The sequence below is a fragment of the Felis catus genome, chromosome B2, assembly GCF_018350175.1.
Source record: "Felis catus isolate Fca126 chromosome B2, F.catus_Fca126_mat1.0, whole genome shotgun sequence".
Lineage (NCBI taxonomy): Eukaryota > Metazoa > Chordata > Mammalia > Carnivora > Felidae > Felis > Felis catus.
Window position 1 is genome coordinate 99290956 of NC_058372.1, and position 13757 is coordinate 99304712.

At 40.9% G+C, this 13757-nt stretch overlaps 1 protein-coding gene across 14 annotated transcripts in view; it reads right to left on the bottom strand.

Moving 5' to 3' along the window:
• Positions 1-8802: 8802 nt before the first annotated feature.
• CDK19 (cyclin dependent kinase 19) overlaps positions 8803-13757 on the bottom strand; it is a 194607-nt gene continuing 189652 nt past the window's right edge. For all 14 annotated transcript variants that reach the window (XM_023254251.2, XM_023254252.2, XM_023254253.2 and 11 more), the window contains one exon: positions 8803-13397. In XM_023254251.2, coding sequence (XP_023110019.1) covers positions 13266-13397 — 132 coding nt within the window. In that variant the 3' untranslated portion in view covers positions 8803-13265. The remainder of the gene's footprint in view (positions 13398-13757) is intronic.

The following is a 13757-nucleotide window of genomic DNA, read 5'->3' on the forward strand; positions in this document are numbered from 1 at the left end:
TTCAGAAGGGTTAGACTTGAAAACCCACCCCCAGAAAAGGAGGGTCAATGGAGCCAAAGGCCATGCAGAAGAAGGGGACGCCCAGGAGGGCAGGTAAAAGGACAGAAATGGACTCGCACTAAAAGGAGGACCAAAATAGTTTTTTAAAGCAACAAGACATGACTCTCTGCCTATCAGATTGTAAATCTGTAATGTAAAGATTGCTCAGTTTTAGGAGGGCGAAGGGACAGGGGCGCTCTCATATACGACTGGCGAAAGTAAATTAATACAATTCTTGTAGAAGGTGATTTGGAAATCTATGTGAGAAGTGTATGGTACAAGCCAGTGGTTCTCAAACTTTAGTATGCATCAGAATCACCGAGAGGCTCATTAAAACACAGCTTCCTGGGCCCCACCCCTAGAGTTTCTGAGTCAGCACTATGGGGGAGAATCTGAGAATGTGCATTTCTAACAAGTTCCTGCAAGATGCTAATGTGGCTGGTCCAGGGAATACATTTGGAGAACTACAGGTATAAAGGGTTAGGCATTTGGCTCTGATGCTTATCAGCTGTGTGACTTATACAAGTTACTTAACCTCTCCCTCTGTTTTGTTTTTCATTTATTAAAAATTGGAGACAATGGGGTGCGTGGTCAAACTCCACCCTGGGTGTAAAGATTACTTAAAAATAAAATATGTGGGGGACGCCTGGGTAGCTCAGTCGGTTAAGCGTCTGACGTCAGCTCAGGTCATGATCTCATGGTTTGTGAGTTTGAGCCCCGTGCTGGGCTCTGTGCTGACAGCTTTGGAGCCTGCTTCGGATTCTGTGTCTCCCTGTCTCTCTGACCCGCTCTCTCTCTCTCTCTCTCTCTCTCTCAAAAATAAGACATTTTAAAAGATAATAAATTATTTTTTAAATCTGGGGACAACAATAGTGTCTACCTCATACAGCTGTTGTGAGAAGTAAAAGAGTTAATAAATGTAAAATGCATGTAGGAAGTGCTGTGTAAATGTTAGCTCAATACATGTTTTCATAATTTAAAATGCTCATTCTGGGGCACCCGGTGGCTCAGGCAGCTGAGCATCAGACTCTTGATTCTGGCTCAGGTCATGATCTCACGACTCATGAGATCGAGCCCTGCGTCCAGCTCTGCACTGGCAGCACAGGGTCTGCTTGGGATTCTCTCTCTCCCTCTCTCTCTGCCCCTCCTGCTTGTGCACTCTTGCTTTCAAAATAAATAAACATTTTTTTAACGCTCATTTCTTTTGACTTGACAATTCCAATGTCTAAGTATATATCTTCAGAGAAACATTTATATCACAACCTAGATGCAATAAATTCCTTAAAAAAATTTTTGTTTAATCTTTATTTTTGAAGGAGAGAGAGAGTGCAAGTGGGGGAGGAACAGAGAGAGGGAGACACAGAATCTGAAGCAGGCTCCAGGCTCCGAGCTGACAGCACAAAGCCTGACACAGGGCTCGAACTCACGAACCGTGAGATCATGACCTGAGCCGAGCTTAACCGACTGAGCCACCCAGGCGTCCCAATAAATTCGTTTAAAATACAACTTTATAAAATGAACTCAAAAACAGCAAATCTGTATGGCTCTATAACCTTTAAAGTAATTCAATTTGTAATTAAAGTGTTTCTCATAGAGAAAACTCCAGAAGTCCTCACTGGTGTCTTCTACCAAACCATTTAAGGAAGAAATAATACAAGTATTGCACAAACTCTCTCAGACCACAGAAGATAAAACATTTCCCTGATATCATTTTATGAGTCCTGCATAACCTTGACACTAAACTTGAAAGGAACATCACAAGAAAATTATAGACCAATATCCTTCATGAATATAGATATGAAAAGTCTTAAAATATTAGCAAATCTGTCGTCGAAAACCAACCTCTGGAGCCAAAATATGTAATGGGAAGACAGAGTTTGGGTATAAAGAGGAATAATAGCTTTATTGCTTTGCCAGGCAAAGGAGGCTGCCTTCAAAACTGCAAGCCGGCCTCTAGGAACGGGCTGTGGGTTTTATAAGGAAATACAGTATCTAAATGGTTTTGACAGGAATTTTGTACTACTGCCAGATTCCTCTGTCCTGTCTTCAGGGTAGTATGGGGTTCCTGAAATGAAAGGAAAGACAGGAGGAAGGGAGGCTGGGGGAAGAGAGGGAAAAGATTAGTGTAAAATCAAGCTTTGCTGAAACATTAGTGCAGCCATTTTGACTTTGGTTCCACTTTATGCTTTTAATTGGTTTCAAATCAAACCCAGTAAATTAGGAAGACGATAATACACCATGACCCAAATCTGTATTTGTTTCCTATGCCTGTTGTAACAAATTACCACAAATTTGGGGGCTTAAAACAACAGAAGCTTATCCTCAGTTCTAGAGGCCAGAAGTCTGAAGTCAAAGTGTCAGCAAGGCCACATTCCCTCCTGAGGCTAAAGGAGAATTTATCCTTGCCTCTTCTAGTCTCTGGGGGCTGACAGCACTTCTTGGCTTGTGGCTGCATCACTCCAACCTCTGCTTCCATCTTCACATTGCTTTCTCTTTGTGTTTATCCCAGGAACGCAAGGCTGTTTTAACATTCAAAAATCAGTCAGCGTAGCCCCAGATACACATCCTATATAATTCCCCTCACTTGAGCAGGACTTGTGAATATGATGAAATAGTCATATCAGTGATTACATTATATTATATAAAACTCTGCTGTAGCAGACTAGGTAGGAATTTTCCTGATGACCTTGAAGAAGCCAACTACATGTTGTGGATGGAGCAGGCCACATGGCAAAATAGTCTCTAGGAGCGAAGGATGGCCCTCCACAGACAGCAGACAAGTCCTATAACCACAGAAGCTGAATTCTGCCAAAACCTAGTGATCTTGGAAGAAAACCCCAAGCCTTAGATGAGATCAAAGTCCCAGTTACCACCTTGAGATCTGGTAAGACCATGAGCAGAGGACCCAGTTAACACATGACCACACTCCTGACCCACAGAAACTGTGAGATAATAAATTTTGTGTTGTGTTAAGCCAAAAACTTTTTAAAGTTTATTTATTTAAGTAATCTCTACACCCAAAGTGGGGCTCAAACTCACAACCCCGAGATCAAGAGTCACATGCTCCTCCAACTGAGTCAGCTATCCACCCCCTGCCAAAAAAATTTTTTAAGGTAATTCATCATTGTAACAGCCTAAAGGAGAAAAATCATGTAATCATCTCATATGCAGGAAAAGGGATTTCACAAAATGCAGCACCTGTTCATGATTAAAACTTGTCAAAATAGAAGTAGAAGGAAACCTCCTCCATTTGACTAAGGGCATCTATGAAAAACCTTTATCTAATACTACCTAATGGTGAAATATAGAATGCTTTCTGAGGCAGAACATTACAAGGTGTTCACTCTTACCAGGTCTATTCAACATTGTATTGGAACTGCTAGCCCATGCATTTAGGCAAGAAAAGTAAATAAAAGGTATTTAAGTTGGAAAGGAAGAAGTGCAACTGTCTTTATTCACAGATGACACAATTGTATATGTAGAAAACCTAAGAGAATCCTCTCCCACAAAACAAAAACAAAACCACAAAGCTATTAGAACAGTGAATTTGGCAACGTCACAGGATATAAAGGCAATATGCAAAATCCAATGTCTTTCTCTAACAACAAATAACTACAAAATGAAATTTCATCCATCAACAATTCTACCTTCCATAAAACACTAGAGCACAATTCAGCCAAGTTATTTGGAAATCTGTAACAAGGATTGCCTTTTCTCCAGTCTCCAATTACCTGTTTCTTATTTCCATATGATACCTTTACCGTCCGTATTTCCTTTTTTTTTTTTTTTTTTTTTTTAATTTTTTTTTTCAACGTTTATTTATTTTTGGGACAGAGAGAGACAGAGCATGAGCGGGGGAGGGGCAGAGAGAGAGGGAGACACAGAATCGGAAACAGGCTCCAGGCTCCGAGCCATCAGCCCAGAGCCTGACGCGGGGCTCGAACCCACGGACCGCGAGATCGTGACCTGGCTGAAGTCGGACGCTTAACCGACTGCGCCACCCAGGCGCCCCATTTACCGTCCGTATTTCTACCAACATTCTGTTCGTGATTATTGATGTGTTCCCTAAGAAGATTCTCTAAGAGGACCTTTCTCTCCAGCTCTCTTCTTTTCTTTCAGAGCAATCACCAGAGTTGCCTCTAACATTCCATGTTTCTAGCCTATGCCTCAGATTCCTCCAACCTCCCCCCACCCACCAGTTCTAAAACCGCTGCCACACTTTTAGGTACTTGCTACAACAGCACCCCATTTCTTGGTACCAAAGTCTGCATGAGTTGCTGTAACGAAATACCATAGGCTGGGTGACTTAAACAATGAAAACTTACTTTCTCACAGTTCTGGAGGCTGGAAAGTCCAAGATCAAGGTCTGGCGGGATTTGGTTTCTGGTGAAGGCTGTCTTCCTGGCCTGCAGATGTAGCCCTCTTGTTGTGTCCTCACATGATGGGGAGAGAAGGCTGTGGGGAAAGAGAAGAAAAAGGGGGGAGGGGGAGGGTGGCATGCAAGGAAAAAGGGAGAGGGGAGAGAGCTGTCTGGTGTTTTTACTTACAAAGAAACTAATTTCATTAGATCAAGGTCCTATCCTTATAAATTCACTTGACTTTAATTACTTCAATAAAGGCCTCATCTCCAAATATAGCCACACTGGGGATAGAGGCTTCAACATAAGAATTTTGAAGGAATAGCAATAGCATCTTTACATCACATCAAAATAGCATCTTTATGTGAAAAAGCTCAGCAGTACTTTATGAAAAAGTCTAAGCAGCAGAAAAAGTCTGAAAAAGAAAAAGGAATGTACTTAATACATCTTAATGTTTTAAGTCAGTATTTTCTTTTCTTTTCTTTTTAATATGAAATTTATTGTCAAAGTGGTTTCCATACAACACCCAGTGCTCATCCCAACAGGCGCCCTCCTCAATGCCCATCACCCACTTTCCCCTCCCTCCCACTGCCCATCAACCCTCAGTTTATTCTCAGTTTTTAAGAGTCTTATGGTTTGCCTCCTTCCATCTCTGTAACTTTTTTTTCCCCTTCCCCTCCCCCATGGTCTTCTGTTAAGTTTCTCAGGATCCACATAAGAGTAAAAACATATAGTATTTGTCTTTTTCTGTATGACTTATTTCACTTAGCATAACACTCTCCAGTTCCATCCACGTTGCTACAAAAGGCCATATTTCACTCTTTCTCATTGCCAAGTAGTATTCCATTGTGCATATAAACCACAATTTCTTTATCCATTCATCAGTTGATGGACATTTAGGCTCTTTCCGTAATTTGGCTATTGTTGAAAGTGCTGCTATAAACATTGGGGTACAAGTGCCCCTATGCGTCAGCACTCTTGTATTCCTTGGGTAAATTCCTAGCAGTGCTATTGCTGCGTCATAGGATAGATCTATTTTCAATTTTTTGAGGAACCTCCACACTGTTTTCCAGAGCGGCTGTACCAGTTTGCATTCCCACCAACAGTGCAAGAGGGTTCCCATTTCTCCACATCCTCTGCAGCATCTATAGTCTCCTGATTTGTTTAGCCACTCTGACTGGTGTGAGGTGATATCTCACTGATGAGGAGTGACGTTGAGTATCTTTTCATGTGCCTGTTGGCCATCTGGATGTCTTCTTTAGAGAAGTGTCTATTCATGTCTTCTGCCCAATTCTTCACTGGATTATTTGTTTTTCTTACTTGACACATCTCCAAAGGCAAGGGAATTAAAAGCAAAACTGAACTATTGGGACCTCATGAAGATAAAAACCTTCTGCACTGCAAAGGAAACAGTCAACAAAACTAAAAGGCAACTGACGGAATGGGAAAAGATATTTGCAAATGATATATCGGACAAAGGGGCTAGGATCCAAAATTTGTAAAGAACTCACCAAACTCCACACCCGAAAAATAATTCAGTATTTTCATTTCTTTCCCTTATATTCTCTCATTTAGAACAAATGAACAAATGTTCCTGTTAGGCTTTTGCTGGTCCAAGCTGGCTTTCTACTGCCTGCAAAACAGATTGATGCTATTTGAGGCTTTAAAATTCCCACCATTTAAAATGATCCAGCATTCTTCAGATCTAGAACAAACAGTCCTAAAATTTGTCTTATCTGGTTACAACCAGAAAAGAACCCGAATAGCCAAAGCAATCCTGAAAAAGAAAACCAAAGCCGGAGGCATCACAATCCCAGACTTCAAGATGTATCACAAAGCTGTAATCATCAAGACAGTATGGTACTGGCACAAGAACACTCAGATCAATGGAACAGAATAGAGAACCCAGAAATGGACCCACAAACGTATGGCCAACTAATCTCTGACAAAGCAGGAAAGAATATCCAATGGAATAAAGACAGTCTCTTCAGCAAATGGTGCTGGGAAAACTGGACAGTGACATGCAGCAGAATGAAGCTGGACCATTTTCTTACATCATACACAAAAATAAACTAAAAAAAAATGGATGAAAGACCTAAACACAAGACAGGAAGCCATCAAAATCCTAGACGAGAAAGCAGGCAAAAACCTCTTTGACCTTGGCTGCAGCAACTTCTTACTCATATGTCTCTGGAGGCAAGGGAAAGAAAAGCAAAAATGAACTATTGGGACCTCATCAAGATAAAAAGCTTCTGCACAGTGAATGAAACAATCTGCGAAACTAAAAGGCAACCGACAGAATGGGAAAAGATATTTGCAAATGACCTATCAGATAAAGGATTAGTGTCCAAAATCTACAAAGAACTTACTAAACTCAACACCCCAAAAACAAATAATCCAGTGAAGAAATGGGCAGAAGACATGAATAGACACTTCTCCAAAGAAGACATCCAGATGGCCAACAGACACAGGAGAAAATGCTCAATATCACTCATCATCAGGGAAATACCAATCAAAGCCACACTGAGATACCACATCACACTTGTTGGAATGGCTAACATTTTTTTTTAATTTTTTTTTTTTAACATTTATTTACTTTTGAGACAGAGAGAGACAGAGCATGGACGGGGGAGGGTCAGAGAGAGGGAGACACAGAATCCAAAACAGGCTCCAGGCTCTGAGCTGTCAGCACAGAGCCCGATGCGGGGCTCAAACTCATGGACCGCGAGATCATGACCTGAGCTGAAGTTGGACGCTCAACCGACTGAGCCACCCAGGTGCCCCGGGAATGGGTAACATTAACAGCTCAAGCACCAAAAGGTGTTGGCAAGGATGCGGAGAAAGGGGAAATCTTTTGCACTGCTAGTGGGAATGCAAACTGGTGCAGCCACTGTGGAAAACAGTATGGAGGTTCCTCAAAAAACTAAAAATAGAATTACCCTACAACCCAGCAATTGCACTACTAGGTATTTATCCAAAGGATATAGGAGTGCTGATTCAAAGGGGCACATGCACCCCAATGTTTATAGCAGCACCATAGACAATAGCTGAAGTATGAAAAGGGCCCAAATGTCCATCGACTGATGAATGGATAAAGAAGATGTGGTGTATATATACAATGGAGTATTACTGGGTAATCAAAAATAATGAAATCTTGCCATTTGTGACAACATGGATGGAACTAGAGTGTATTATGCTAAGTGAAATTAGTCAGAGAAAGACAAGTATCATATGACTTCACTCATATGTGGAATTTTAGATACAAACAGATGAACATAAGAGAAGGGAAGCAAAAATAACAACACGGAGGGAGACAAACAATAAGAGACTCTTAAATACAGAGAACAAACTGAGGGTTGCTGGAGGGGTTTCGGGTGGGGGAATGGGCTAGTTGGGCAAGGGGCATTAAGGAGGACATTTGTTGGGATGAGCACTGGGGTTATATGTAGGTGATGAATCAATGAATTCTACTCCTGAAATCATTATTGCACTATACGTTAACTATCTGGTATGTACATTTAAGAAAATTAATAAATGAAAAAATTGAAAAAAGAAATGATCCAGGAAGTCTATGCCAAGATACAAAAGTGATGCTAATGACGTGTCCTATTGTCTGCTCTGTGTTGGGCATCACGACAGGTGCTGAAAGTGCAGAAGGAATGGAATCCAGGCCCCCTGTCCACAAAGAACTTACAGTCAGCTATGTACATAGTCCTGTACTTTCAAAGTTACTTTCCTAGGAATGGTAAGGAGTTTATACAGTCATGCACTTTCTCTCATCCAGGTGGCTGGTTAGAAAGGCAGCTATGTTCAAAGAATAGTATGCCAAGAGAAGTTCTACCCTACAAATAGCACGGTATTGAATAGATATGGTCAAGGCCAAGCAGTGAAGCAACCGGATGGGTGCTGTTATCTATTTTAAAGAGAAATGGAAGTTCTGTGTTTGTGCCATTTAAACATTCTTGAGTTCACTCCATGATGCCTTTGACTATTGGAGTAACTGTATTAGATTCATCAAGTAAATCATAAGGGGCAGTCAGGTAAAACAGAATGTCCTTATAAAAACGGGAAAAAAAATCCAATGCCACTCTAACCCACAAAATGCTGCCTATTTTGTTTTTTCTAAAACGTCATTCTAATTTTCATTTTTTTTTCTAGAAAGGATGTTTTCCTTAGAAATGTTTTCAAAACTACTGCTTTGCTTCTGAGGTATCTGTAAGCATTGCATCTGTGGTTTGTGACATCATAAGCATCCTGAATAAAATAACATATTGCAACTCACAAGGAGACTGCATCTCCGCAGGACAATTGTCATCTGAAAAGCTTCTAGGTGCACAGATACAATTTTAACGCCACGACTTATTAACAGGAGTTTTGCTGTACTTAAAAAAAATCCACATAGAAACAAAGTCAATTAAATTTTATTACAACCAAGAATATAAAATAAATGCAATGTAATTTATTTTAGTTTTAACAGTCATTTCAAGAAGGATGTCAGGACAACTCAAAAGCGGGAAACACTCAGCTCCAAAGCGGTTGCCCTCCTGCACCCCACGGAACACGCCCCACCGGAGCGCAGCCGGCTCTGAGCGTGCACCTCGCAGCAGAGTGTAAAGCATATACACAGTCATCTCTATAATCATAGAAAGAGGGGTGCGTGCAGAAATGGACTGAAAAGAGAGACAAAGACAGGTACACTTCACAAGTAGGAATTATGAGAATTACAAACTAGGCAGTTTAGAAAGGGTATATACTACATAACATATATAAAAAGTACTTTAAATTGTTGTTAAAAAGGACATCTTCAGTCCAGATTTTGTGTAATACTTTTAGTGTCTACACAGACAAGTCTTTAAAAAAATTAAATAGTATTAATTTACTAAATATTTAGGAGATAACAGTGCATTAAGGATTTTTTTTTTCATATAATACATACATATCACTCCTTTGCAGTGATAGCATAGAAGAGTAAGTATGGCCTTAGGTACAACACATTTTTAAAAAATCCTAAAACAATGAACTTTGTTTTATGACATCTGTGACTACTCTTGAAGATTACGGGGGCCTAAACTGCTATGTTTGATATAAAACATTACTTATATTTGAATCCTTCAAGCCTCCTTTAGGCTACCTGCCATTTCGCTGCCTTTCTCCACTCCCTAGAAAGATATCGCCAGAGTTTAGGATTTGCAATTTTCATAGAATTCTTCCTTCATCGTATAGTTTCTGCTCCATGGTTTTATTCAAAGCAGATTAAGCTGCAAATCTTATCATCCAACATTTTTTTTCTTTTACCCTTAGCAGAGAAAACAGCATCGTTTTAGAGGCATACAACCAGCAGTTGCTTCCCTGGGGATGAGGCAGGGAACATGTAGGCAAATATTGTCCCTTTCCATTCTTACATGTAAATTATGTTTATAAGAGCAAAAGAGTAGTGCAGAAGACCAAAGTTCTAAGTACTAAAATTTTAAAACCACACAGATATAAAAATATACATGTCCTTGGCTTTTGTATGTTACTGCAGGATCCACTTTCATCACAAGGATTGCTTCAGCTCATAGTAACAGCCCTGCCGCCAGACTCCCTTACCCTTGAGCTCAGCTGTCCTGAAACTTCTAGAATCCCTTTATCCCAAACACACTTCTCACCAGAAAGCTAATTCGAAAACTGATTTGAATATGGAGGGCAGAAAACCTTCACTTTTATTCCTTCCTTCCTAATTTTTTTAAATGTTTATTCATTTTCGAGAGACAGAAAGACAGAGCGCCAGTGGGGAAGGGGCAGAGAGAGAGGGAGACAGAATCTGAAGCAGGCTCCAGGCTCTGAGCTGTCAGTCTGGAGTGTGGTGTGGGGCTCAAACTACTCACGGAACTGTGAGAAGTCGGGCGCTTAACCAACTAAGCCACCCAGCTGCCCCTCCTTTTTTCCTTTCAATAACCTTTCTTGGTTTGGGTGTTCTCATGGGCTGAGGGATGTCCCCCTCCCCCTGCATCCTCAGGGAACATGACAGTAATAAGTTTTCTGGAATGAGGTCACTTGGGGACCACAGAGGTAAATTTTAACGTCAAAAAGCTTCACAGATCTCCCCCGAGGTCCCAGTTTAGGGTCCATACATATGTTAAAGGCTTTGTTCCCCTTTACGGGGAAAAGGAAATCATGAACCACGACTATTTCAAGGGTAATGGGCACCAGTGGGCATCGCCAACTCCAAGGCAAGAACAAGAAGAAAAGGGCCAGTATGAGCACAGTGACCAGAGGAACGGGGATACCTGGCTGTATCTTGGAGAACACTGTGTATTAGGAAAAACTGATGAAATCCCCTCACGGTTTGCCTATCAGTTCTGACAATAAAATTAGCTATATGCAAGGAAAGCAGGGTAGTCCTGTGATTATACAAACACATATCACAAGAACTGTATATCAAAGTTGCTTATAAAGTATCAAGGGGCATGGTATTTTGGTCCATGCACATATTTTATTTGGGCTTTTCTCTTGTTAAATGTAAGGGCCCCCTTAGGGCAGCAACAGGGCTTCTGCTTTCATTTAATTTCCTACAACCGCTTAAGGAGTGCGTTCTGCCTATAAGGTCCACCCCATTGTTGTTGAAAGGCTGCTGTGAACATTTCAAACCTAAAGTAATGCCTGTTGTGCTATTTCATCGCTGGCTTTCTCAGAGGTGGACGAACACCTCTTGGTAACAGTTTATTACACAGCAGAATTTGGAATAACTCTATCCAAGTGAGTTTAGAAGTAAACAAAAGGACCTCCACACTCATAAGCCATTCCTATCATCCCCGGAGAACTTTCTGTCATGGAATGGATCATAAGTTCCTCAAAGACAGGAAGCATGTCTTGCCCTTTGTGGCTTCCACCCAGCATGGCATTGGGCACATGGTGAGGGTGCAGTGAGCATCTGATGACCAATAACTCTGGACAGTGAGGCTTCAGGGCACAGGACAGAACTATATACAGGTAGCTACATTATGCGGAGGGCTATTAACTTCTCCTTAAAACAAACAAACAAACAAACAAACAAAAATGGAAGGGGTGAATTATCAGAGAGACAACTAGAAATTCCTTCCAATGGAGTATGTCAACTGTTTCATCTTCAATGTTTGATGAGTGTCACTATACAGCTTTTATTATTAATAAGCATTATTCTGCTGAGATCAGTAAGGTCCTTGCTGGCTACAGTATCACATCAATAGTGCAAAATGTATACTGGCTTCTGTCTAAAATCTTACTTTACTTGTATATGGACCCAGAGTATCATTACCAGGTAGATAAGTTCACAAAGAATCGTTTAAAAAATGCATATAACTTGCATATACAACAATCAGCTATTTCTTCTAGCTCAAGAAAACGTTTAAAACAGGGCTAGTGCTGCTAGTAGCATTCAGAAGAACACAAATTTCTTGCCCCTTACATTACAATGGGAGCTCTAAGACTCTATATTTCCTGTGACTCTGGGGGGTGAGGCGGTCCTTTCACTGGCTAAAGAACTCAGCCTCTAATTCATAGATCATGGAAATGCAAATATGCACTTTATCTCGTATAGTCGTGTATACTATCTGCCCATAGTTTTTTAGGCACAATTATTAAGTTTTCTCCTAGGGGCAAAGAAAGCATTCAGTGCAATGAAAAGATTCTTGATAGAATTAAGTCTCAGTAACAACAGCAAAATTATGCATACATAATACATACTTCAAACATGAATAAAACCTAAATTCTTAACATGCTTTAAAAATAGTCACTCTATGTCTAATGCAAATATGAATGGAGAACAACTGCTCTTAATTTTAAAAGCAGATTAATTTGCAAATTAATTTTGCAGGCTTCTATTTGAGTACTCTTGATTATGTAAGGAAGTGACTCAAGCTGGCCCAGATGCGAAGAAACCAACAGTTCTTTAGAGAAGCCAACTTTATGTACAATACACACTCAAAGCTTTTCCTTCAAAGGTAAACGATACATCATCCTTTGATCAACATTACTCCTTAAAGAAACCCTAGTGCAGTTAATACTCTCTTCCACTTTCTGGTGTGGGGCACCAGAGGGCTGTATTTCATCGAAGCTCTTGAAACCCTTTTTCAAGGCAGACTTAGCTACATGAAGGTTAAATTAGAATTCTTACTGAATACTCTTCAGAATAAGGTGATTCTGGGAACTACGTTCCATATGGATGATTGATTATGTCAAAATTACCACACAATTCAGTTCTTCAGAGCATAAAGCATAGTAACTGCGAAGATCTAGGCTGTTTTTGGTTGTAGGTTCCCTCTGTCCCACTGTGTGTCTTTTCTTAGACCTTCCCTGAAACTAGATAAATAAAAACATAACAGCAAAGTACTTTGGGACAGTAACAGTTTCTGTTTAAGACTTCCATGAGCAAAACAGTCATATTCTGTGAAAACAACGTAGTGCTTTAAAAGGTGCATTTTTACCTGTGTTGCTAGATCAGTTCATGAAGTAGAAAACTATACACCACTGGAGTCTTGTTTCTAAAACATTAAAATCCTATTAAAAGAGCTTTGAAAAGATAAATCATAGTGATTGCTACAGCATGAGAAAGGTGCACCAGGAAATCCTTCCAAAAAATGCTGAAGGTTACAGAAGTTAAGTGCTGGGATTAGATCAGACGCTGTATCAAAGTCACAATGGAACACATGCAGGGAAAGGGTGTCGGGGAAACTTCACAAAAATCTTCTTTAAGTCAGTAAAGAAGAGACGTCCGTCCGTCCTGCAAAATGCTCAGTATGTAGTCTTCCGCCCAAGTGGGTGAGTTTTAAACGGCAGCATCGTCTGCATTTTTGGTTGCTTTCCATGCGGACATCATATTGCTGGGGTCTGTGCCCTGGGCCGCGGCGGTCAGTAGCGGTGGCCCTGGTGAGTCGGGTGGTACTGCGCGCTTTGCTGGGACGAGGAGGAGTAGCCGAGTGTGCTCTGGGACTGGGAGGATCCCTGAACGCTGCTTTGGTAATTCAGGCGAGAACTGGAGTGCTGGGGGAAGGAGAAGGAAAAGGGAATCACCGGCTCAGGACTTAATCACAATAGGATGGGCACAGGAGCCATTTTCAGAGGCCCCTGGTTCCCATCCACGGCAGCTGACAGCTAACTTGAGCTCCTTAATATGGTTCGCTTCTTTGAAATGACAGGGTGCCCTCACTGTAACATGTTCTGGCAGGCATGAAGTTTGGCTGGATTTCTTTGGGACGTGAGCTGCACTGGCAAGAGAAAGGCAGAGGGGAAACCTGTGCTGACCCACTGTTCTTTATACGAACTCTGCCTATTCTCTGTAAAACTGAGATTTGCAAACGAGAATGATCGATTTGGCACACTGCATTAGTATTCATAGTGCAT